Raw genomic sequence first — 25,458 nt, forward strand, 5'->3', positions numbered from 1 at the left:
TAACCCAGACTGTGGGGCCTGGCCAAGGTCAGTGGCCTGTCTCTCAAAACAACTAGACAGGGTTTCCAAAGGCTGGCCCCCAGGTCTAAGGGCCCTAGCAGCAAAGGCCCTGTTAGCACAAGAAGCAGATAAACTAACCCTTAGGCAAACCTGAATATAAAGCCTCCCCATGCTGTGGTAACTTTAATAAATACCAAAGGATATCATTGGTTAAAAAATGCTAGATTAACCAAGTACCAAAGCTTGCTATGTGAAAATCCCCACATAACCACTGAAGTTTGAAACACCCTAAACCCCACCACCTTGTTCCCGGTATCAGAGAGCCCAGTTGAACATAACTGTGTAGAGGTGCTGGACTCAGTTTATTCTAGCAGGCCTAACCTCCGAGACCATCCTTAAACATCAGTAGACTGTAAGTGGTACGTGGATGGGAGCAGCTTCACCAACCTCTGAAAAGTGACTCTGAAGAAGACGATAAGACCTGCTCCAGTCACACCCGGAAGCTGACTGGTCCACGCACGGCCGAAGCATGAGGAAACTCATCGCGGGACTCATTTTCCTTAAAATTTGGACTTGTACAGTAAGGACTCCAACTGACCTTCCTCAGACTGAGGGCTGTTCCCAGTGTATACATTAAGTCACTGAGGTAGGACAAAAGGTTGCTACGGTCCTATTATTTTATGGTTATTATAAGCGTACTGGAACTCTAAAAAAAAAACTTGTTTGTATAATATTATTCTATACAAGGTATGTAGCCCAGGAAATGACCAACCTGATGTGTGTTATGACCCATCTGAGCTTCCCACGACCACAGTTCTTAAAATAAGATTAAGGACTAAGGACTGGTGGGAGCTCATAAATGATATGGGTAAAGTGTTAGCCAAAACAAAACAAAACAAAAAGGTTGCCCAAACAAGTCACCTTAAAATTTGATGCCTGTGCTGTCATTAATAGTAATAAGTTAGGAATAAGGTGTGGTTCTCTTAGTTAGAAAAGAGGCTAAATGGCAGAAAATAAGTACATCTGTCATAAATTAGGACTGTGTGAAAATAATTGTAAATACTGGTCTTGTGCCATTTAGGCCACTTGAATAAAAGAAAAAAAATGATGAAGAGGATCCAGTCCACCTTCAGAAAGGAAAAAATTGCCCTTCCTGTACTAAGGGACAATGTAACCCCTTAGAGTTAGTAATAACCATTGATCCTCGCTGGAAACAAAAGGGGAATGTGTAACCCTAAAAATTGATGGAGCTAGACTGGATCTTCAAGTAAATATCATGGTTTGAAAAGAAGTTTATAAATGCTGTCCTGAGCCAGTATCAAATCTTCTATAATAAACTAAATGTGCCAGTACCAGAAATTCTAGGAAAAACAAGAAATTTGTTTTTGCAATTAGCCGAGCATGTAGCACAGTCTCTCAATGTCACTTCATGTTATGTATGTGGAGGAACTGTAATAAGAGATCAATGGCCATCGGAAGCCTGAGAATTAGTACCTACAGACCCAGTTCCTGATGAATTCTCGGCTCAAAAGAATCACCCTGATAATTTCTGGGTCCTAAAAGCCTCAATTATTGGACAATATTGCATAGCTAGAAAAGGAAAAGAATTCACTCAGCCTGTAGGATGACTTAGTTGTCTGAGACAGAAACTGTGTAATAGTACCACAAAAACAGTCACTTGGTGGAGTTCAAATCACACAGAGAGAAATCCATTTAGCAAATTCCCAAAGTTGCAAACTGTGTGAACCCACTCGGAGTTCCACCAGGACTGGACAGCCCCCACTAGACTGTATTGGATACGTGGGCTTAGAGCTTACACCAAATTACCTGACCAGTGGGCAGGTAGTTGTGTTACTGGCACTATTAAACCACCTTTCTTCCTACTGCCCATAAAAACAGGCGAACTCCTGGGCTTCCCTGTCTATGCTTCCCACAAAAAGAGAAGAACAGCTATAAGAAATTGAAAAAATGATAAATGGCCCTCTGAGAGAATCATACAATATTATAGACCTGCTACTTGGGCACAAGACGGCTCATGGGGATACTGGACCCCCATTTACATGATCAACCGAATCACACAAGCTGTCTTAAAAATAATCACTATAAAACCGGCAGAGCCTTGACTATTCTGGCCCGGCAAGAAACTCAGATGAGAAATGCTATCTATCAAAATAGACTGGCTCTCGACTACTTATTAGCAGCTAAAGGAGAGGTCTGTAGGAAATTTAACCTTACTAGTTGCTGCCTACACATAGATAATCAAGGGCAAGTAGTTGAAAACATGGTTAGAGATATGACAAAACTGGCACATATGTCCGTGCAAGTATGGCATAGATTTGATCCTGGGGCCATGTTTAGAAAATGACTCCCAGCACTAGGAGGATTTAAAACCCTTATAATAAGAGTTATAATAGTAATAGGAACCTACTTACCGCTCCCTTGTTTGCTACCTGTACTTCTTTGAATGATAGCTTCATTGCTACCTTAGTTCACCAAAATGCCTCAGCACAAATGTACTATATAAATCACTATCGATCTGTCTTGCAAGAAGACATGGATAGTGAAAATGAAAGTGAGAACTCCCACTAATAAAATGAGTGACAGTCTCAAAGGGGGGAATAAGGGAGGAGACCACCCCTCATACTGTCTTATGCCCAATTTCTGCCTCCAAGGGAAGAAGAAGTAAAAACTAAAAGGCAGAAATGAAATCCACAAGCAGACAGTCCGGTGCCACACCCTGGGCCTGGTAGTTAAAGATCAACCCCTGACCTAACTGGTTCTGTTATCTATAGATTACAGACATTGTATAGGAATACACTGTGAAAATCCCTATCTTGTTTTGTTCCGATCCAATTACCGGTGCATGCAGCCCCCAGTCACATACCCCCTGCTTGCTCAATCACGACCCTCTCACACGCACCCCCTTAGAGTTGTGAGCCCTTAAAAGGGACAGGAATTGCTCACTCGGGGAGCTTGGCTCTTGAGACTGAAGTCTTGCCAATGCCCCTGGCCGAATAAACCCCTTCCTTCTGTAACTTGGTGTCTGAGGAGTTTTGTCTGCTGCCCGTCTTGCTACACTGTATTTGTTGCAGGCAATGTGGGAATAATCATGATCACTGGAAATATGTGTTTCCTCAGGGATGTTCCTGCTTTCTAGAAATTCCTCTCGTTGTGGAGAAAAATAAAACATTGTACATCATCGGTAAGGAAGGCGATGATAATCACTGGTATTCTCACACCTACCTATCACATAATTGAAACTGGAGATCTATAATCTCTAAATATAGTACCTTTTAGTGAAAAAATTATATTTCTAACATGCTCAAAGACTATCTTTACTGAAACTAAAGAGTTTTCATATGTTGACTCAGACCTATTATTCATGCTTACTCCATTAACACCCCCTTTCATATGGCCACATTGATCTTCTGAGTGAGAATTTCCAGGCTTTAGAAGGAGTTACAAGCAAAGAGAAGAGATTTGGCAAGTCAGACAGGAAGTGAATCAGGCCTCTGTGAGAATGTGGGAACACCCAGAGGCCAAATGAGAATTTAATTATTTTATAAGATGCTGAGTAACTACAGTGGAACACCAGAACAGGTGACCCCAATAGTACTCCCAACTTCAGGGATGTACGAACCAAAACTTGGATCTCATACTGATAAAACTCCCCACTTCCTCCCAGCTCAAAAAACCCTAAAAACAAGAGGTTTCTCCTGCATATTTGAGAAACCAAGAAACATAAATTGTTACTTGGTAGAAGGAAACAAAATCAAATTAATGGGATAAAAACCATAGAGGTAAAATTTGTTAGAATATTAAGAAATTTTTAATAAAACTCAGTGATAGAACCACTTTAATATAATTGATTAGAAAAACGAGTCAAGCCAACAAAAAGTACATTTTGTAGGAAGGTCCATATGACAAAGGCTTTATGCTTCAATTCATAGTTCATATTAAGTAATTTTTAAAAATCATTCTTTGCAATAATAAAATATTTAGGTAGTCTAGAAATTTAAATTATAATCAATGTGTATTAATTCACTGCTTTCAATCACAAATGTCTAGTTGAGGTATATCAGCAGTGAGGCACCAGCAACTTCCCTCTGCAGTATTTATATAACATGGAGTCTATTGGTTATTTCCTTAAAACTGCTACCACTGTTGATGCTCTTTAGTTACAACTGATGGTAATCTCTAAAGCAAAAACGGTCATTCTCTTATTTCAACTTGTGATAAATGGAAACTTTCTCTGATCCAGTTGAAACATTTATCACACTCAGGGTAAACAGGAAGGAAGGAATCATCAACTATCTTTAAACACAGAATATCCTGAATGTTCAACAAGACTATGACAGAAGCAACTACAAATCTTTTTTAGTTGCTTAAGAATAGCTGGGTTTTTCTCCAACCCTTTACTATATTTTTACATGTATAATTTTAAGCACAATATTCCCACAACTTTGATCTCTGTCCAGGATCCACATGAAACAAACAAACAGCTGACCTTGCAATACAACTTTAATAACAAAATAACAAACAAAATAACACTTGTTTACAAATACAACAGCCCAAAACAACATTCTGTTTTGTGTAGTCTCTTAAAGAAAGCTTGTCTGTGAAAGTCCATCAGTGAATAGTTCCCCTCATTCTCTGGGACGTCATGGAAGTTGAGTAATCATACAAACTGCTCTAAAAATGTATGTGTCTAGTTAATTTAGGCTGTTTATTTTGATAGCATTCACCTCTTTCTGATTACAGCAGGTGTTTTAAGAACACATTCGCTGAAAATTGTATTTTGTTTAAACAACAGCAGCATGTACATTTATGGCCTTACTATATTAAAAAGCATTTATTGTCTGGCAGCAATAGATACGATTACAAACATTTGTGACAGTAATTGGAGCTATTATTCCTGCATCGAGCCACATGGAGACCGACTTATTGCCACCTGTATTTACATTTGTTACTGGTAATTGTAAAAGCTATTTTTTTTTGTTTGGCACCTTGTTTTTCTTTAAATTACGTGGATATTTCTCAACAGAAGGTCTACCAGAAAATCTGTAAGAATTATAACTGTAGTTTCTCCATTATTCAAATAACAGGCAGAGTCCCATTTTAATAATGATTATATACATAAAACGTATTCCCATATTCTAGGCCAGATTATATATAATATATATATTATATATTGTATATATAGATTATATATATATATTTGCTCATGGATGCAAGAAACCTACCAACATATCCTAACTAACAACCAGAGTATAAGTCTTAACAAAGACTCTTTATTCCTAAATCATAACAATTTATAAATCCCTGCAGGTCAAAAATATTTAGAGAAGCTAAATTTTATTAATACCCACTTATACTGCATCCATGGCAGAAGGTCAAATCAAGTTACCCTCTCCACTGCTTTGGAATGAGAGGGAAAAATCCTCTATTGTTTCTAGAGGATACAGATTTGTCTATAATATGAGAAAGTCTACCATTGTAACTTTCTGCAGGATTTGGCTTCCAATTCTAAGAGACTTAGATCTAATATAGCAATTCTGTGGTCCCTCCAGGTTCATTCAAATGGAATTCTACCTGCTGATTAAAGGAGGCCTCTCTTCTCTCTCTCAGGTTTTGGCTTTCACTGTGACTAGAGAGGCCCAGGGGCTCAATACTATTGCAATGATTCCATCCTTAGCACAATGACTTTTCCAGAAATGTTTCCTGCTGTGAATCACTCAAGGCAACGCTTATACAGTTTATTTATGTTAAAACAAAATCCAATGGCTTGGAGTTGAAATTTAAAGTTTAAGGTTCTTTTCACAACTGCACTCTAAGTCAGACACTAAATGAATAGGTAAGTATTAAAAAGCAGTGCAGTAAATCAAAGGTTTGAGATAATTAGAAACACATCCTGTAATACTTTCAAGGCCTTTTAAAAATAATCTCTTTATCTAAATTCCTTGTAATGAATCTGAAGATTTACATAATTATTAATACTAGAGACATTTTGGTGGAATGAAGGGGATACCTACCCAACTATCTTTTAAAACAACAAAGTAGGAAACATTTAATTATAATTTGGAAAAAATTTACTTAAGTCATTAATCAAAATTCTAATTACAATAGCCACAGGGCATTAAAGCATGTTAGAACATTTTTTCATTGCATTAAATACCTAATATTAAATCACTATAATGCACAATCGTTTAGTAATAAGTACTGCATAATTGAAGAAAAGGGCTTAAGTAGGGTTTAGTTGAAAACTGATTTCACACTTTCTGCTCCTCCTTATTTCTAGAGAACAGGAATAAATATTATTAATGATTATTTGGTTTCCATTGTGATTAAAAAAAACTTGCCTTGAAAAAAAATTATGCTCTTGATAAAGACTAATAGGATTGATGATTTTAGAAGCCACTTTCCTTTGGGTCAATACATGAAGTTGAGACACTAATTGTACAAGTAAACAACAGACAACAGCCAGCTCATATACAAATATATAACTGTGACCCACCATCTGCAGCAGCCAGACCAGGAAGCAAAACCACAGCCTCTGTATCAATCAGCCCCAAACAGGGTTTAATCAATGACTGCTGGCTTTTCCACTTTTGCGTGCCACCCACTTCCAGTGTAGGACCAACCAGACAAAGCCAAATATCCTCCCCTCCCTTAACCAGCCAGTCACATATTATATCCTGCTTCTAGTTTAGCCCACCTGAAGATTACCAGCCATATCTGAACATATAGTAAATCTTCCTTTTTTTCCACTAAAAATCATTTAAATTTCCCTACCTGCTTTTGAGTCTTTGCCAAACAGAGATGACGGTGGCTGACTCCCTTGCTATACAGTAAGCTCTGAATAAATAGCCTTTGCTTGGTCTCACTTGGGTGGTCTCCACTTATTTTAACAAAGTCAAAGGTTTGCTTTGTCTAGTAAAAAGAAAACTCAAAAAGATAGAATATTCTTCCTCAAGAAACAGTATTAAATATTTCTTTAGCAATTTAAAATTAATCAAAATTACAGAAAGTGAAAATTTATATGAATATGCATTGACCTTTTCTATTTCTCCAGAAATATGGAACATGGAAAATTCATTGGCAGCTCAGCTTCAACTTTTGTTATATTCAACTCAGCAACTTTCAATTGATTCATTTAAAAATTTAAAAAGTTTGCATGTTACTATAAGGAATTTAAAAATTTTCAATTATGTAGGAAAATATTATCCTTCAATAATTGTCCTAAAGCACTACTCTAGTTTAGGTATCCTCAGAGAGTCGGTTTCTAAGAAATTGACTCCTGAGCTGTACTCATTAGGTCATAACTGAGGCATTACTAAAGTGGCATGAGCTAGGATTTGGCTGATTTTTACTCTCTTAGCAGAACTTCTGGCTGCATCTTTAGCCACATTATTCCAACTTGGGGCAGATCTGAATTGTTCTCTGGATACACAACCACCCTAGAAGTGCAGTTGTCCCTTGAACAACACTAGTTTGAACTCCATGGGTCCACTTATATGCAGATTTTTTTCAATAAATACATACAAAAAATTTCTAGAGATTTGCAACAATTTGAAAAAAGTTGCAGATGAACCACATAGGCTAAAATATCGAAAAAATTAAGAAAAAGCTAGATATGTTATAAACACATAAAATATACATAGATACTAGTCTATGTTATTTACTACCATAAATATACAAAAAAACTATTACGAAAAGTTAAAGTTTACCAAAATTTATGCACACAAACACAGACTGTACATGGTGGCACCATTTGCAGTTGACAGAAATGTAAACGAAGGCAGATATGCAGTATTAAATCATAAGTGTATAAAATTAACTGTAGTATAATCTGTACTACTATAATAATTTTGTAGCCACCTTTTGTTATTGTGATGAGCTCAAGTGTTGCAAATATTGCTTAAAATGTGTGAGGTTAATCACGTCCAAGTGAGCAGTTAGTCTCTATAATAAATCGTGTATCACAGTAAAAAGTTATTTCTTGAGGTTTTCATGTACTTTTCATGTTTAGTGCAATATCTTCAAGTATTTTTCATGTTTAGCGTAAACCCTGAATAACACCATGGGACCCATACAAATGTCACCTGCAATGCTGGAAGTGCTCCCAAGAAGCAGAGAAAAGTCCTGACATTACAATAAAGAGATGAATTCCTTGATATGTACTGTAGATTGAGGTCTGCAGCTGAGGATGCCTGTCATTTCAAGATAAATGAATCCAGCATAAGAACCATTGTAAAAAAAGAAAATTTATGAAGCCATCACTGCAGCTACGACAGCAGGCACAAAAACCTTTCACTTTTTGCAAAATACTTTTTCTCTTTTACTGAAAATGCAGCTTTTATGTCGGTGTAAGAAAGACATACTTACAGCCTCCATTATGATTCAAGAAAAAATGAAGTTATTATTATATGACAATTTAAAGCAAAAGGAGGGTGAAGGATCTAAAGCTGGAGAATTTGATGCCAGCAAAGGATGGTTTGATAATGTTTGAAAGAGGTTTGGCTTTAAGAAGTGTCAAGGTAACAGGAGACTCAGCTTCTGATGACTAAATGGCAGAAGATGAGTTCCTAGGTGCCATTAAGAATATCACTGTGGAGAAAAGATATCTGCCTAAACAGGTTTTCAATGCAGACTAAAGTGCCCTGTTATGAAAAAAATAAGTGCCACAAAGACATTTATTAGTAAGAAAGAGATGTGAGCACTAGGATTTTTTTTTTTTTTTTTTTTTTTTTGAGACGGAGTTTCGCTCTTGTTGCCCAGGCTGGAGGAGTGCAATGGTGCAATCTCAGCGCAACCTCCCTGTCCCGGGTTCAAGCGATTCTCCTGCCAGCACTAAGATTTAAAGCAGGAAGGGATAAGCTAATTCTACTGTTTTATGCAAATACAGTTGGGTTTATGATTAGGGCTGCCCATGTATAAGTTTTGACTCCTTAAAAATTTAACTACTAACAGCTTACTTTTGACTAGAAATGATACTGATAATATAAACAACATGTATTCCTTATGTTATATGTATTATATACTGCATTCTCACAACAAAGTAAACTAGAGAAAAGAAAATGTTATTAAGAAAATCATAAGAAAGAAAATACATATTTACTATTCATTAAGTAAGTGGATCACTAAAAAGATCTTTATCCTCATTGTCTTCATGTGGAGTAAGAGGAGTGGTTGGTCTTGCTGTCTCAGAGGTGGCAGAGGCAGAAGGGGAAGAGGAGGTGGAAGAGGATGCAGAATACCAGGCATACTGGGTATAACATTTATTGGGAAGTCTGCCTATAAGTGGACCTGTGCAGTTCAAATCCTGATTTTACAGGCTACTAGGCAGAAGGGACTTGCCTTGTCTCAGATTAACCTTGTCTTTGGACTTGGACTTTTGGGGTTAATGCTGGAATGAGTTAAGACTTTGGGGGACTGTCGGGAAGGCATGATTGTGTTTTGAAATGTTAAGGACATGAGCCAGGGGCAGAATCATATGGTTTAGCTTTGTGTCCCCACCCAAATCTCATCTTGAATTGTAATCCCCAAGAGTTAAGGGAGGAACCTGGTGGGAAGTGATTGGATTATGGGTATGGTTTCCCCACGGGGTTCTTGTGAAAGCGAGCGAGTTATCATGAGATCTGATGGTTTTATAACTGTCTGGCATTTCCCCTGCTCACTTCTTCTCCTTCCTATGGCCTTGTAAAGAAGATGCCTTGCTTCCCCTTGGCCGTCTGCCATGATTGTAAGTTTCCTAAGGCCTCCAAAGCCATGCTGAACTATGAGTCAGTTATACCTCTCCTTTATAAATTACCCAGTCTTGGGCAGTTCTTTATAGCAGTATGAAAACGAACTAATACAACAGTATTTATCAAATTGTAACTAGAAAGGAAGTAGAAACTTGATACAATGGGTGAATTAATCTGGTCTAATCCCTAAATCTTATTAAATATGACTTCTTGATTATTTTAACATTTTATTTATTTATTTAGAGATGGAGTTTCGCTGTGTCATCCAGGCTGGAGTGCAGTGGTGCAATCTTGGCTCACTGCAACCTCTGCCTCCCAGGTTCAAGCGATTCTCCTGCCTCAGCCTCCTGAGTAGCTGGGATTACAAGCATGTGCTACCATGCCCAGCTAATTTTTGAACTTTTAGTAGAGACAGGGTTTCGCTGTGTTGGCCAGGCTGGTCTTGAACTCCTGACCTCATGATTTGCCCACCTCGGCCTCCCAAAGTGTTGGGGCCAGCATTTTATTTTTAATCACGTGTATTGAATAGATTATCTAAGAGCACTTCCAGACTGCTTTCTGTTTTGCCATGCAGCAGAGCTCTGACCTATCTTATAACTCTAATCCGTTGGTATGGTCATGGAATTCCTATTCATCTAAACATAATATGACTTCCTGGAAAATCTTCTGAGAAAATATCCCTCAACACCAGGCAAATATGATATCTTCCAAATCACTCTTTTTTTTTTTTTTTTTTTTGGAGACGGAGTCTTGCTCTGTCGCCCAGGCTGGAATGCAGTGGCCGGATCTCAGCTCACTGCAAGCTCCACCTCCCGGGTTTACGCCATTCTCCTGCCTCAGCCTCCCGAGTAGCTGGGACTACAGGCGCCCGCCACCTCGCCCGGCTAGCCAAATCACTCTTTTAAAGATCTTTGCTTCGCTTTTTGGACCAGATTACATTATTCAGTTATTCAACAACAATTTGTTAAATCCTTATTAAGACAAAAATGCTGAAAACTGAATCCTACTGCCCTTCTTTAATAATTTTTATAATTGGGAGTACCCCTAACCCTGAAGTTTCCTTATAACATTTTTTTTTTAAGATAATGTGTTCCCTCTTTGATACCTTATTGTCAGTCCTAATCGTGACTTTCAGTTGCGGTAGTACACGTTCCACTTCTAGGCTCCATTCCGCAGCATCTGTTGTGGATTCCAAAATATCTTCTTGTTTGGCAGTCTCGTTCATATCCTAAGAAAGGAAAGATATCACAAGATTGAGAGTTTATAAAAAGAAATGGTAAAAATTTGAGGCATTTTAGCAGTACTGCACAATTTAAATCAAGAATTGGTAGTGTTAAAATTATAGTGGAAAAAGAAATTCTTTTCTGTCTTCCTACAATGTTGAAAGAAAATAATGCACCAACCTGGTAGAACAGCAAAATACATATTAAAAAAGAAGCAAATATATGATTCAACTATTTTTACAAGGAAAAATGTTTCTGAGACATCAGATTGAACTCAACAGGAATACCATCAAATGGACCAACAAGCCATTTAGGTATGTTAATTGGTAACAGTAGAAAAGATGTTTGGTAAGAAAACTCACTCATGTTTGGTAAGAAGGCATGGTGGCGGGTGCCTGTAGTCCCAGCTACTTGGGAGGCTGAGGCAGGAGAATGGCGTAAACCCGGGAGGCGGAGCTTGCAGTGAGCCAAAATTACGCCACTGCACTACTCCAACCTGGGTGACAGAGCAAGACTCTGTCTCGAAAAAAAAAAAAAAAAAAAAAGAAAGGAAGAAACACTTAAATTTATTATACTGAAATACAAACCCCAAATCTGAAAGACAAAATATAAAAAAATTCCAGAAGGAAAGAATTGCTATTTACAAAATTTGTATTCATAATTGAAGTGAAAATTTATTAGGTCAAATTATAATATAGCTTAAAGTGTAATTTAATATAGACATACTTGAACTCAAATAGGGAGGGGGCCAAATTTCTGCATTTGGTTTCTGCATTGGAATAACAAAAATCCATCATAATTGTTTTTGAATTACAACAAAAAAAGGCCCACTCTTTTCTTTTTTCCCACCCCTTCACATTTCAGTATTATGTATGGATCTGAAAATATAAATACTGTAGATTAATGATTTAAAGATAAAATCTAAGGCAGTAATTTTGGTACCAATTCTTCCCTTTAACTCTCTTAATAAATTATAAATCTAAAGAAAAAATTAAAATATCAATGTTTATATAGAGAAAAAGAGACTAAAGAGATATAAACAGACATAAAATGTATGAATCTTATATGAATTCTAATTTTAATAATCTATAAAAAGATATCTTTGAGACAATCAGTGAAGTTTTAATATGGGAGAATACTGGATGATATTAAGAAATTACTAATTTTATAGGTATGACATGACATGGTTTTGTTTAAAAAGGCCTTATAAGTTAGAAATAAATGCTAAAATATTTACTGATGAATTGACAAGATGTCTGAATTTTACTTTGAAATACTATGAGGCAAAGAAAAAAAGGGAGGCAGCTTTAAATAAAACATGGTTGACAAAATGTTAACAACTGCTGAAACTGGATAATGTGGCATGTTCATTATCTTATTCTAATTTTGTATACATTTGAAACATTCCATAATACAAAATTTAAAAATAAAAACTAGGTGAACAACCTCATGATGAAATTACATTCCCAATATATATTTATGTCACTAAAATCACATTTCTTAAATGAAAGCTTATTGGATTAGTCTTTCCTATCAGATGTAACACTAACCAGAAGATTAATCTTACATTAGGGTTTGTATTTCTGTGGGAGCCTGAGGTCTTTAGAGGCTTTGAACTCACTCCCAACTAAGACTCTAGAACAGTGCTAACATAAGAAAGTCTCTCCTACCTCCTAGCTCATAACAGCAAGTCCTGTTTAGACTCAGAGCCTTAAAGCCTATACTGCTTTTTGTTCAGATTCAAGGGACTATATATTTTTAACTTCACCATTTGAGAATGGATAACTAATACACGTTTTTACACTTTATAATACGTGGTCTGAATGTATTCCATTTAGAAAACCAGAAGTATAAAAAACCAAAACATTAAGTAAAATGTGAAAAAAAAAAAAAGCTCAAGATTCTACTTCAAATATCTAAATATGGAAACATTGTATTATTTACAGTACTTAATGCTGTATACTTCTATATAAATTGGATCTAGGGTAGCACAAGAGTATCATAGCTGGCGAAGGAGGTGCTTCATTCACAAAGTAGATACGTGTGAAGTTACATGAGACTGTGTATGACGGCAGGAAAAGAGATAATGGGTCTCTGTGTCAAAACCTAAAGCAATAGGGAAGGTTCTCTGCCATGTAAATTCACAGTGGCATCAATAAGATGCATATGTTTGGAAGAACTAGGCATATGCACATTCACTGGCACATCTGAGTACCTGTCTTAGACTCCACGAGACCCAATTTCTCATTTTATATACCACACAGGATAAACTAGTGGGGGCTGGGGTAGGGAGGACATATGCCTTGCTAGTGGTATATGAGCCCTGACCTCAGGGCATGTGTGTGGGTATACACACAGGGTTACTCCTGCCAAGGTTATGGGCCCCCACATCCCAACCCTGCAAAATCAGGCTGCAACAAGACAGCATGCCTTCTCAGCAGCAGTTTTGAGTGATTCTTAATAGAATGTAGATACTGCATCAAATGATAAATTCAGTAACGTTACAGGGAACAAAATCAATATATAAAAATCGGTATCATTTATATATGCCAACAGTAAACAATTTGAAGTAGAAACCAAGAAAGTAATCCCATTCACGACAGCTAAAATAAAATACCTAGGAATAAACTTAATCAAAGGAGTGAAAAAATCTTTAGAATGAAACTACAAAAACACTGATGAAAGAATTGAAGAGGACACAGAAAAGGGAAAGATATTCCAAGTTCATGGACTGGAAAAATAAATATTATTAAACTGTCCATACTACCCAAAGCAATCTACAGATGCAATCCCTATAAAAATACTAATGACATTCTTCACAGAAAAAAAAAAAAAAATTCTAAAATTTATAAGGAACTACAAAAGACCCAGAATAGTCAAAGTAATCCTGAGCAAAAAGAACAAAGCTGGAATCATTGCATTACCTGACTTCAAATTATACTACAAAGCTACCATAACTAAAACAGCATGGTTCTGGCATAAAAACAGACACAAAGACCAATGGAAAAGAACAGAGAATCCAGATTTAAATCCATGCATTTACAGCCAACTCATTTCTGATAAAAACACCAAGAGTATACATTGTGGAAAGGACAGTCTCTTCAATACATGGTGCTGGAAAAACTGGATATTCATATGTAGAAGAACGAAACTAGATGCCTATCTCTTACCATATACAAAAATCAAATCAATATGGATTAAACACTTAAATCTATGACATGAAACTATAAAACTACTAAAAGAAAACACTGGGGAAATGCTCCAGAACATTGGTCTGGGCAAAGATTTCTTAAGTAAGACCTCAAAAGCACAGGTAAACAAAGCAAAAATGGACAAATGGGATCATGTCAAGCTAAAAAGCTTCTGCACAGAAAAGGAAGCCATCAACATAATGAAGAGACAACCCACAGAATGGGAGAAAATATCTGCAAACTACCCATCTGAAAGGGGATTAACAATCAGAATATATAAGGAGCTCAAACAACTCAGTAGGAAAAAAACCCAAATGATCTAATTAAAAAATAGGCAAAAGATCAAAAGAGACATTTCTCAAAACAAGTCATACAAATGACCAACAATTATATGAAAAAATGATCTCTAATCATTACTAATCACCAGAGAAATGAGAACCAAAACCACAAGATACCATCTTACCTCATTAAAATGGTTTTTATCACAAAGACAGGCAATAACAAATGCTGGCAAAGATATGGAGAAAGGGGAACACTTGTATACTGTTGGTGGGAAAGTAAATTAATATAGCCACTATGGAGAACACTTTGGAGGTTCCTCAAAAAATCTAAAAATCTATCATATAATCTAGCAATGCTGCTGTGGAGCATATACCCAAAAGAAAGGAAATCAGTACGTTGAAGAGAAATCTGCATTCCCATGTTTACTGCAGCACTATTCACAATACCCCAGATAGGGAATCAACCTAAGTGTTGATCAAGGGATGAATGGATAAAGAAAATATGGTATATATACACAATGGGATATTATTTAGCCATAAAAAGAATGAAATCCTGTCATTTGTAGCAACATGGATGGAACTGGAGGTCATTATGTTAAATGAAATATGCCAGGAACAGTAAGACAAATATCACATGTTCTCATTCATATGTGGGAGCTAAAAAAAAAAGTAGATTTCATGGAGGTAGAGAGTAGAATGATGGTTACCAGAGATTGAGAATGGTAGCGGGGAGGAGGGATAAAAAGGGAATGGTTAGTGGATATGAAAATATAGTTATTTAAAACTGCATTAGTTATATAGAAAAAATAAGACCTAGTGTTTGGTAGCACAATAGGGCAACTATAATTAACAATAATGTATTATATATTTCAAAATACCTAAAAATGTGGAATGGGAATGTTCTTAACACAAAGAAATGATAAATGCTTGAGGTGATTGATATCCCAACTACCCTGATCTGATCATTACGTATTGTATGCCTTGTATCAAAATATCACATACAACCCATAAATATGCACTATGTATTCATAATAACTAAAGATAAAAAAAATTAAAAAATAAATAAAAATAAGTTTGATTTATGGAGTACCATTGGGGTGAACTGAAGCTAGATGCTGTTGATTAAATCCCAAAGCCAGGGCTCTCCAACCCTCATTTCCACCCTCATTTCCAACCCTCATTTCTACCCCCTCTTTCTTTCTCTCCTTACAAGATTGAAGTTCAGAATCACCAAACAAGACAAGGGGTCACACCCATCCATACTCCCATTTCTTCAGGCCTGGATGCGGGATTGTTCAAGTTGTGAATAACATACTCAAAATGTTTTACTGAAGGAAGGGCATTTTTCATAAAGACAGATGGGTTTGCAGTGGCCGTTTGAACTAGACCTAGAATCTGAGGCAGTAGGGTACATAAAGATCAAATGCTGCATTAAGGTATGCCAGTGCATAAGCTATTTGTTTTTATGTTGGACCCTTTAGTAAGTTGCATTTACCCTTACTAGCTTATTATTTGATTCCCGTAAGCAACAATTTGCTAACTCCCACTCCCAATGTCCTAAAATGATTTAACGTAGGAGCTCAAAAATTTTCACTCACTCGTAGGCCATAATTAATATATGAGGGGAAATGGCCCAGTTACTAAATGAATAAAGGGCAAAAAGAGAACATTAGATTTGGCAGAGCAGCATTAACTTATTCAAACTATACAGTTTCTTTCTACATCCATGTTTGCATCTCTATTTCATAACCTCACTCCTCACTCAACATTTCTTAATGCCTAATAACTGGATACATTAACTGAGCAAGCCCTATATATAAAGTATAAATCATTTTAAAACTATACTGTGCCTTGGTTATAATACTTTGAGAAAACTTTTCTTCCCAATTGTTTTTCCATTTAACAAATGGTACTTTATGTGGGTTACTTGAAAAAGAGAAATAAACTGCTGTTTCTTTTAATCAAAATTTTATATTATCATGACAAAGTCCTTCTCTAACATGTTAACTAAGATAAAACATTGCTTTTGGGAAGTTTCATTTTCCAGTTACTGCTGCAGAAGAAACAATTAGAAGCTCATAAGGCACAAGTTATCTAGAAGTCTCATTTATAATTAATTAATTAAACTAATAATCCATTTGTTAAACTCCTACAACATTCAAGGTAAGAATTCAGGCACTGTGCTTGGTGTAGAAAGCTAAAAGGATTTAATTGCTGCCTGCAAAATTTGCAGACTACTAGGAAGAGCCTGAGGCCAGTTAATGGGAGTAATAATTGGTCCTAGGTAAAAGGAGAAACTGATGAGATGGGAACTGATCCTGACTGCCAAAGGAAGAATTGAAAATAACAGTCTACACTATCCCATAAAGTAACCTGGGGCTCAAACAGTGGGGCACACCATCGAAGTCAGTTCAAGAATCAAACATACAGTGTTAAAAACCTACTCAGAATCCTGTTCCAGTAATTCTCTGGTCAAGCATCAAAGAAAGGCTATGTTCTGTAAAAATAAACATGAGATGGCAACCTCATGGATACACTAGTGTCCAGATTCTTCATTTGAAGAACTCAAATCATATACCTACTGAGAGGGTGTTAAAAGTCAAATTAACTCTCAAGATTAAATACTCCCAAGACTCAAGGAAAAGGGAACTAAGTTGTCCTAAGAGTCACAACAGCATGGTGTAAATGTTAAGAGGGATGGGTCTGGAATCACATCTGCTCAAATCCCACCTCCATGATTTACTAGCTGTTGGTCAAGTTATGTGACCTCTCTAAATCTCAGAGTACCCATCTGTAAAATGAGAATAACAGCACCTTCCTCATTGGAAGGGGTGCTGTGAGCATTAAATGAGACAATGTATTTAAAAGGCTTGCACAGTGTATAATACATATTAACCCCTGGTATATTTTAGCAGTTATTATCATTATTATTACATGTCAAACATGGTATTAGATGCTTTTACATATGGGTTAAATGCCCAACAATAACACCATGAAACACGGAGTCTTATTACCATCTTTTAAAGTGAGGAAACTGAGGCACAGAATAGGTAGGTGACTTTTTCAATGTCACATCCAGTGATTGGTAGGTCAGGCAGCGTTACTCTAGAGCACAAGCTCTAAAACACCTTACCATATGTCTATCAACCCTTTGTCACCTAGGCTATAATTATTTTTCTCCAGTTTGTCACTTGTATTTTAACTTTATGGTGTTCCCCACTCTGCTTTCCCATAATACAAAGTTTTAATTTTTATACATTCAGATTTGTATTTTATGTTTTGGATTTTCTTGTCATGCTTAATTATGCCTACTTCAAACTGTAACACTTGTCACTCCTCATGTTTGGTGTGTGAGTGTGTGTGTTTTGTTTTGTTTTGTCGAGACAGGATCTCACTCTGTCACCCAGGTTGGAGTGCAGTGGCATGATCTCGGCTCACTGCAGCCTCTGCCTCCAGGGTTTAAGTGATTCTCCTGCCTCAACCTCCCAAGTAGCTAGGACTACAGGAATGCACCACCATGCTAGGCTGATTTTTGTATTTTTAGTAGAGATGGGGTTTCACCATGTTGGCCAAGGTAGTCTTGAAATTCTGGCCTCAAGTGATCCACCTACCATGGCCCTCAAAGTGCTGGGACTAGAGGCATGAGTCACTGCACTTGGCCTCATGTTTTTGTTTTATTTTTGTGCCTTATTATTTGTTATTGTGATCCGTGTGGAGTTAATTTGGGTGTAATGTATGAGGGAGGAATCCAGCTTTTTCTATAAATGGATTAGCCTATTATCTCTTCACCATTTAATTGAATAGTTCAGTTTTCCTCACTGATTTGCATTGCTTCATATACTAACATGACCATATATTTGTATTATTTTATAGATTCTATACTACTTTATTAAATTCTGTGTATATTTTCAGACTTATAAAAAATCGTATCAATATTACACAAAAAATTTCCATATACCCTTCATTCAGATACCACTTCCAAATGTTCTCATCTTACATAACTTTGGGCTAATTACGAATAAAAGGGTACAATGTTTCTATCTGGATGCTGAGATTTGGGAAACTTTTCACATTTTTCTTTACACTCTTTTGTTCTTTCATTTTTTAGAAAACACAAGGAACATATTTTACTTTAAAAAAGAATAAAGTTTTTTCAATAAGCAGGTAAAAATAAAATTTGATTAACTTCCAAAAACCAGCAGGTACAGGTGGTATGCTGTAGGAGTCTGAATGAGAAAGACAAGTATGTTTTAATGCAATAGTGAGTTTTAAGTTTAGCCTTGCAAGAATGTATGGGATATAGACAGGCAGAAAAGAGACAAGCCAAGTGTTTTCAGTGAGGAAAACGGCATAAGCCAAAAAACTGAAATAGGAATGAATATAACTTGTGAGGATCAAAATGAGAAAAGAGTCTAGGGGCTTAAAAAGGTGAATACTGGCTGGGTGCGGTGGCTCATGCCTATAATCCCAGCACTTTGGGAGGCCGAGGTGGGTGGATCACAAGGTCAGGAGATCGAGACCATCCTGGCTAACACGGTGAAACCCCGTCTCTACTAAAAAAATACAAAAAATTAGCCGGGCGTGGTGGCGGGCGCCTGTAAGTCCCAGTTACTCGGGAGGCTGAGGCAGGAGAATGGCATGAAACCAGGAGGCGGAGCTGGCAGTGAGCCGAGATCGCGCCACTGTACTCCAGCCTGGGGGGACAGAGCGAGATTCCGTCTCAAAAAAAAAAAAAAAAAGTGAATACTGGAGAGGAAAAGAGAGTTAAGTACATTGTGAAAGACCTTGAAATCTAGGGTAAGGAATATGAATTTTGTCCTCCAGCCAGAAAAGAAGCCAAGAAGTTATAGGCAAGGTACAATTACTGTATTTATTAATACTTATCCAACAACTATTTATTTAGTGCCCACTATGTTCCACATACTGCTATAGTCCAGGAATAGTGACTACAACAACAATCCTCACGAATAAAACATGTTAGCTCTGTTTTATAAAGATGTATGGGTTTTTGTAGATTCTGGGGTTGGCTATGGGACTAAATGGGGCAAAGTGATAAGGGAAGTGTCATTGAGGAGATAGAAGAGAGAGCATTTCAGCTGAACCTTGAACATTTGAGTCAGGTAGAGAGACAGTGGGAAGGTATTTTAGAAAAGAGATAATAGGAAACAGAAGCATTGGATGGGAGCAGATATGCTCACAAGGTATTTGAAAGCCTATGAGGGCACCCATTTAACCGGAATAAAGGGTTTGTAGAAGAAAATGAGGTTAGCTGTGTAGACAATAATCAAATTGCTAAGGGCCTTGAAAGTCAGATCAAAATTTTATTCCTCTATACTCTATATAAATGGACCTGTAGGCAATGAAAGCCATCAAACGTTATTGAATTCAAAATGACCTGTAATAGTCATGTTTCAGTAAGTCAGACAGAAAAGCAGGGTGAAAAATATTTTGACAAAGGGTGGGGGTGGGATTGAAAGAGGAAGACCAAAGACTATTTAGAGCATTACTGTTATATAGTCCAGACAGGCAATGAAAAGAACATGGCCTTGCAAGACAGCTGAAGGGATGGATATAGGAAATGTTTCAAAGGCAGCATCCACGGGTCTTAATGACTACATAGATAGCCCGGGTAAAGATGAATCAGACATATATTCAAAGCACTAACATTGCCAGGGATAAGTGGTAAGTGGCGATCAGGATTTGAGAGATGGGTGGGTTTAAAAAATACAAACTTGTAGAAGACTGAAAAAAACGTATATAGTCTGGTACCCATTTAATATATTGAATTACATAATAAATATCTGCTACTAGTGTTGATGGAAGGAACTATAACCTACCTATTTATAGAATGACAGCTCTCAAATAATATCTTAAAAAATCATTATTTTATTACTTTTCATCAGATCTCCCTGAGTCATTTCTGTAGGAGAGATCTTGTGTGACAGCAAATTTAGTCTAGTGGGCCTTCAATAATAATCCATGTGACAGATTATGAAAATAAAGCCATGACATCACCAGGGCTTCCCAATTTACATAGAAATGCAAGCTTCTTGATAACTTATATCCTACGTAAGTATCTTACTCAAAAATACTCATGGCAATCTAGGGACTCATTTGTATTGAGGGATTGGGGCTTTTTCTAGTCTTCTATGGCACATAAGAATGTTGAGAACTAATTCCAGTTTCTAGGAAAGGTAAAAAATTATAAAAAATAAGAAATGCATGAAGCGCATACTCTATGCCCACACAATGTCAGGTACTGCCCACAGGTTAGGTTTTAATAATCTCAAAACAAGACTGGTTAGAATTATTTGTGTCCCATTGCCAGATAAGAAAGCAGAGTCACAGAAGTTAGTTAACTTGCTATGGTCATGTGGCGAGTGACACACAGTCAGGAATTCATCTAAGGCTGCTATTTCTGCCATAGAATCTACCTTGAAGGTATGGACTCAGATCTGGAAGGGACCTTGAAAAGTCCTTGCTTCCTACTTTTTCTAGGCCTACAATGAAAGCAAGAAGAAAACAAGGATCTCTCTTACTTCAAAAGTGGGTGGAAAAGCTACATTGTAGATCAAGCAAAATTCGAATTGGGTGTCTTTTACACCCAGCAGGAACTGCCATTTGAGCCTCCACTGAGCAGTGAGAAGCAGAACTTTTTTCTCTAGCCCACATTTCCTATTCACCTCCAGATGTAAAACTGATGGGGGTGGTAAGGGTTAGTTACCAGAGAAATAAAAGCATTTGCTCAGTCATAATGTGTCCCATCACACTGAAACATGTGGCATTTTAATTTCTCCTGTGAAATATCAACCATAGACTTCTCTCATAACACAGATAGGAGGTCTAACACTCAACTGTTTTAGGAAAGCAGAAGAAAAAACATTCTCCTTAAGCAGGAATCAAAAATTAAAGGCAACTGATAGGGCAAGCTGTACATAGAACAGTTTTTTCTCCTAGATTACTTAGTAAGGATATTTTGTCTAAAATAAAAACATAAAACATATGTAAAATTAAAAAAATTAAAGTATTTAAGATATTAACCAAAAAAGATCCATCTTCTTCCTCTCTTTGATTACAATACTGCAGTTTTGCCTAGATGAAACTCTAAACCTGAAATGACATTTTTACTCTAAGCTCATATTTTTACTTCCTTTCACCTTTTGTGTTTCAAGCTAAAAAGTCTCTCATTCTTACTTGGTATCATGAATTTCTTGCTAAGTAATTAAAAACCAATTGTGTTCAAACCTTTTGAGATACTTGGTTTTACACTGTGTAACTCAGGATTTGGTTTCCAAAACCTCAAATTTAGCATCTCAAGAAAGAATAGTATCTATGGCATGTTTAAAAAAATGTTTTGAAATGAGGTGATGGGCATTTAAAAATAGAGAGTGCGTGGCTCCGTCTCCTCTTTTTTTCACTGGGGGAGGAGAATGACACATCTGCATTATGCTGCCAGAAGTCTGTTGCCATGATTCTGTTGAGTTTCACAAGGGTGAATGGAGATACAAAGACTACTCATAATTACAGCATAGCCACTGTGAACACGCAAGCAGTGCCCAATTGACATATGCAAATTAGAAATGGAAATGACTAGCACACCTTGGTACCACCTCATCACTAGAGTCTTCCTTTCCTGCTCCCACTCCGTAAAGCTCTGAATAGTCTACTATACTCTAAACATCACAGGCCCAGTCCAACTGTCAGAACTTTAATTCAGCACCAGTGTCCTTTCTCATGGCCACTCTTAGGGTAACTTTGGCTAAATTTCAGACTTCAAGAACACTCAGGAATCAGAGGGACATAAAGAACATGGAATTCTGTGGACTAGCCTTGAAGCCTAATATCTGTTCGTAATGCTTTCCTTCTAAGAAAAGTTATCTCAAAATTCAAGTAATTAAATTACAAATGAAATTGTGGAAGATGAAGCAATGCGTCACTAATTACAGTTGTCGGCAAAATCATAATTGGGGTAAGGGAATTAGAAAGGAAAATCACACAGAATGACTTTAAATGTATTTTTTAAACCTTAAATAAATGTTCTCAAAAGCAACTGCTTCCAAAACAAACCAATGTCATTGTTATAAGCATTCATCATCAATAGGAGGAATATATCTTTTTCAGTGTTCATGAAACTACTGCTGTGTCATGATCGACTTAGGCAGATGTTTAAAGTTTAGTCAATGGGCAGATGGTATCTCTTTACAAATTCTTCAAGTTAGCAGCTACAGGCTTCAACTATGCTGTGGTAGTTAGGAAGATGGGTCACCACGACCTATTTCAAGGAAGATCTTGCTGCTGAGCTTCAGAGAATGTGGCTAGCAGACAGCCTCCTGCTGTCAGCTCCTGCAGAGAGCCATTTCACCTGGGAGTATGCCCTTCCCAGGGCAACTGGCCTTCAGCAGGTGAGCTAAGCAGGCAACACTTGGCTCTACCAGGTTGGCCAATCTTTGTCAGGCCTGTATCGCACCATGACTTCTCCCTCTGCCCAATCCTACTTTCCTCTTCCCTCCTTTCACATGTGTCTATTTCTAATAAACATCTTGCACTCCAAACTGTCTGTATTTGCATCCAGAGAACACAACCTGCTTATGACGTGTCTTTTTCATTTGCATTCTCACTTCATTTTACTGCAAATCTCAGGAATATGCTTGTGTAGGTCCAACTCTTGGAATGATCATGATACTTAAAGAGCATGCTTTTCAGCGTCTAGACTTCACTTTATTTAATGAAAGAAAAGAATATAGGTAGATTTCTCCCTGCATTATCCCACATGGTACACAGAAGAGGATATAATTATTGTCAATAAGTTCTTTTCTCTATGAAAATTGCCTATAAAACCATAAATGCAAAAATAGCACACATTCAGGCATGTATTCCTACAGTATTATTGATTATTGAGCAACTTCTACACACAAGGCACAGGTGAAAAAAGCAGTGAAAAAGCTCCTGCTCTAGAGGAGTTTGCATTCTAGTGGTTGCGACAGAAAAAATAAATCAGTAATTAATAAATGTAATGCAACACCAGGGTCTGTGAGGAAAAATAAAGTAGGGTAGGTGAGAGGATAGAAAATGATTGAAGAAGCATCTTATTGTCTTAAAACTATAGACAGCGAGGAAATGCTGCAATCCACATACGGCTGGGCTTGCACAGTCACATATACATTTAGAAAGTCACTTTCCTTGACAGTATGTATCGTTTTTGTTCCAGTGAAGAATTCATCATGCTCAACCTTCCTAAAATAATATTTCCTCTGCATTTTGAGTCCACCTGCTGCATGAAACATAAAATCTTAAATCTATGATACTAACCTATATAGCAATGTTGTCTTGGGGAAAGAGCAGCCCGAACCATCATAAGCTGTAGTCAGACACAGCTGTCTCAGGCAGATGGCTTTAGTGGGCAATATCATGAGCTTGCCAGGTTTTTTAAAATATGAAAGGGTTTTCTGCCTCATTAGTACTCCATGGTTGACCATCCACAAACACCTGGCGTTCACGCTTCTTCCTCTTGTGGAAATATCACTATACATAGTCTTAGCTCTAAAGGATTTATGTTATATAATTTTTGCCCAAAGAATCTAATACTTAGATAATCTACAAAAACACCATTTGGAAAAACCCTTCCTCATGTAGTTTGAGATGAAAAATTGAAATCAGGACCAATAAGGAAATGGTGTAGTGGAAGAAGCACATTAAATTACTTTGCTCCTTCTCAGTACTCAAACTACTTTGTCCAGAAGGAATCCCAGGTGGCCTTCACAGTTCTCTGTTTACACCATCAATATAAGAATGAATAACACAAACAACAGTTTCTTTCCAAGAATAACTGTGTGCATCTCTACTTTTTTCTTCTCACACTCGACAAGCACTTTGTCATCATCATCTTCAACACATACATTAGGTAAACACCAACATTACTAATTACAACTTGCTAAAGGCAAGAATCATAACATATCTACACCTTGTTCAACTCTTATGAGGTAAAGCGGAAAAAGCAATAGACTTGGAGTTTGGAGAAGCAGTTTAAATTCAGGTACTGTGATTTATTAGCTTCTTAAAAGATTAAACTGTCCCAAGGTTATAAATTTCACTGTTTATATTTGTAAAATGGAGATAACATCCACCCAAATACTTTACAAGGTCAGTAAAGAAATGTGTTTTAAAGTACTTGAAAACTACAAAACGATCTGCAAATGTAAGGTATTGATATCACTGGAGTTTAGATTTAAATTTTAACATATTATTCTGATATAATTTTCAATTGATCAATAAAAAATACCTTCATTTAAGAGGTCTTTATTCACTACCTTCTGTGTTACACTATGGGGAATATTAAAAAGGATAGCTATCTATGTTATCAAGGAGCTTACAAATCAGATTTCAGAAGGGGAAATATGGAGGAAAGATGTGGTTTTGGTTTTTGCCAGTACTGAGTACTTTCTATGTGACAGATATTATTATAGTGTTTTACATGTAGTAACTCTTTTAATTTTCAGAAACCTATGACAAAGGTAAAGGTAATATTTTTATCTCATTTACAGTTTAAGAAGATGAGGCACAAGAAGTTTGGAAACTTGCCCAAGTCTGGAATCCTAGTAACTATTAGAGTTAAGTCACACACTCAGGCAAGTTGACCACAATGTTACATTACATCTCAAGTTCGGCAGAAAACACACACACATATATGCATCATTAATAATAACTAATGAGGATTAATAATACTAAGGCATCAATGAGGATTAATAATACTAAGGCAGTATTGATGCATCAATACTATATCAATATTGCCTTAGTATTATTGATCCTCATTAGTATGATAAATACAAAGATCACCCTGGGGAGGGGTAGTCAAGGAAATCTTCATGATATGAAACCAAAACTAGATCCAAACTTGTTTTGAGGATTCAGATAAGAAAAATTAAATAAAGGACTAATAGAGTATCACTTTCCATATGTACTTTTTGAGGGTACAATAGGTATATATCCTTGATTAATATATAACATATTATATAATATA

The 25,458-nt window shown here is 36.7% G+C and overlaps 1 protein-coding gene across 2 annotated transcripts in view; it reads right to left on the minus strand.

The window, feature by feature from the left end:
* The window catches only part of IFT57 (intraflagellar transport 57), a 74,937-nt gene that overhangs the window by 33,157 nt on the left and 16,322 nt on the right, over nucleotides 1-25,458 (minus strand). For both annotated transcript variants that reach the window (XM_011995418.1, XM_011995410.1), the window contains exon 6: nucleotides 10,852-10,974. In XM_011995418.1, coding sequence (XP_011850808.1) covers nucleotides 10,852-10,974 — 123 coding nt within the window. The remainder of the gene's footprint in view (nucleotides 1-10,851; nucleotides 10,975-25,458) is intronic.

This window comes from Mandrillus leucophaeus, unplaced genomic scaffold (assembly GCF_000951045.1).
Source record: "Mandrillus leucophaeus isolate KB7577 unplaced genomic scaffold, Mleu.le_1.0 Scaffold113, whole genome shotgun sequence".
Taxonomy (NCBI): Eukaryota; Metazoa; Chordata; class Mammalia; order Primates; family Cercopithecidae; genus Mandrillus; species Mandrillus leucophaeus.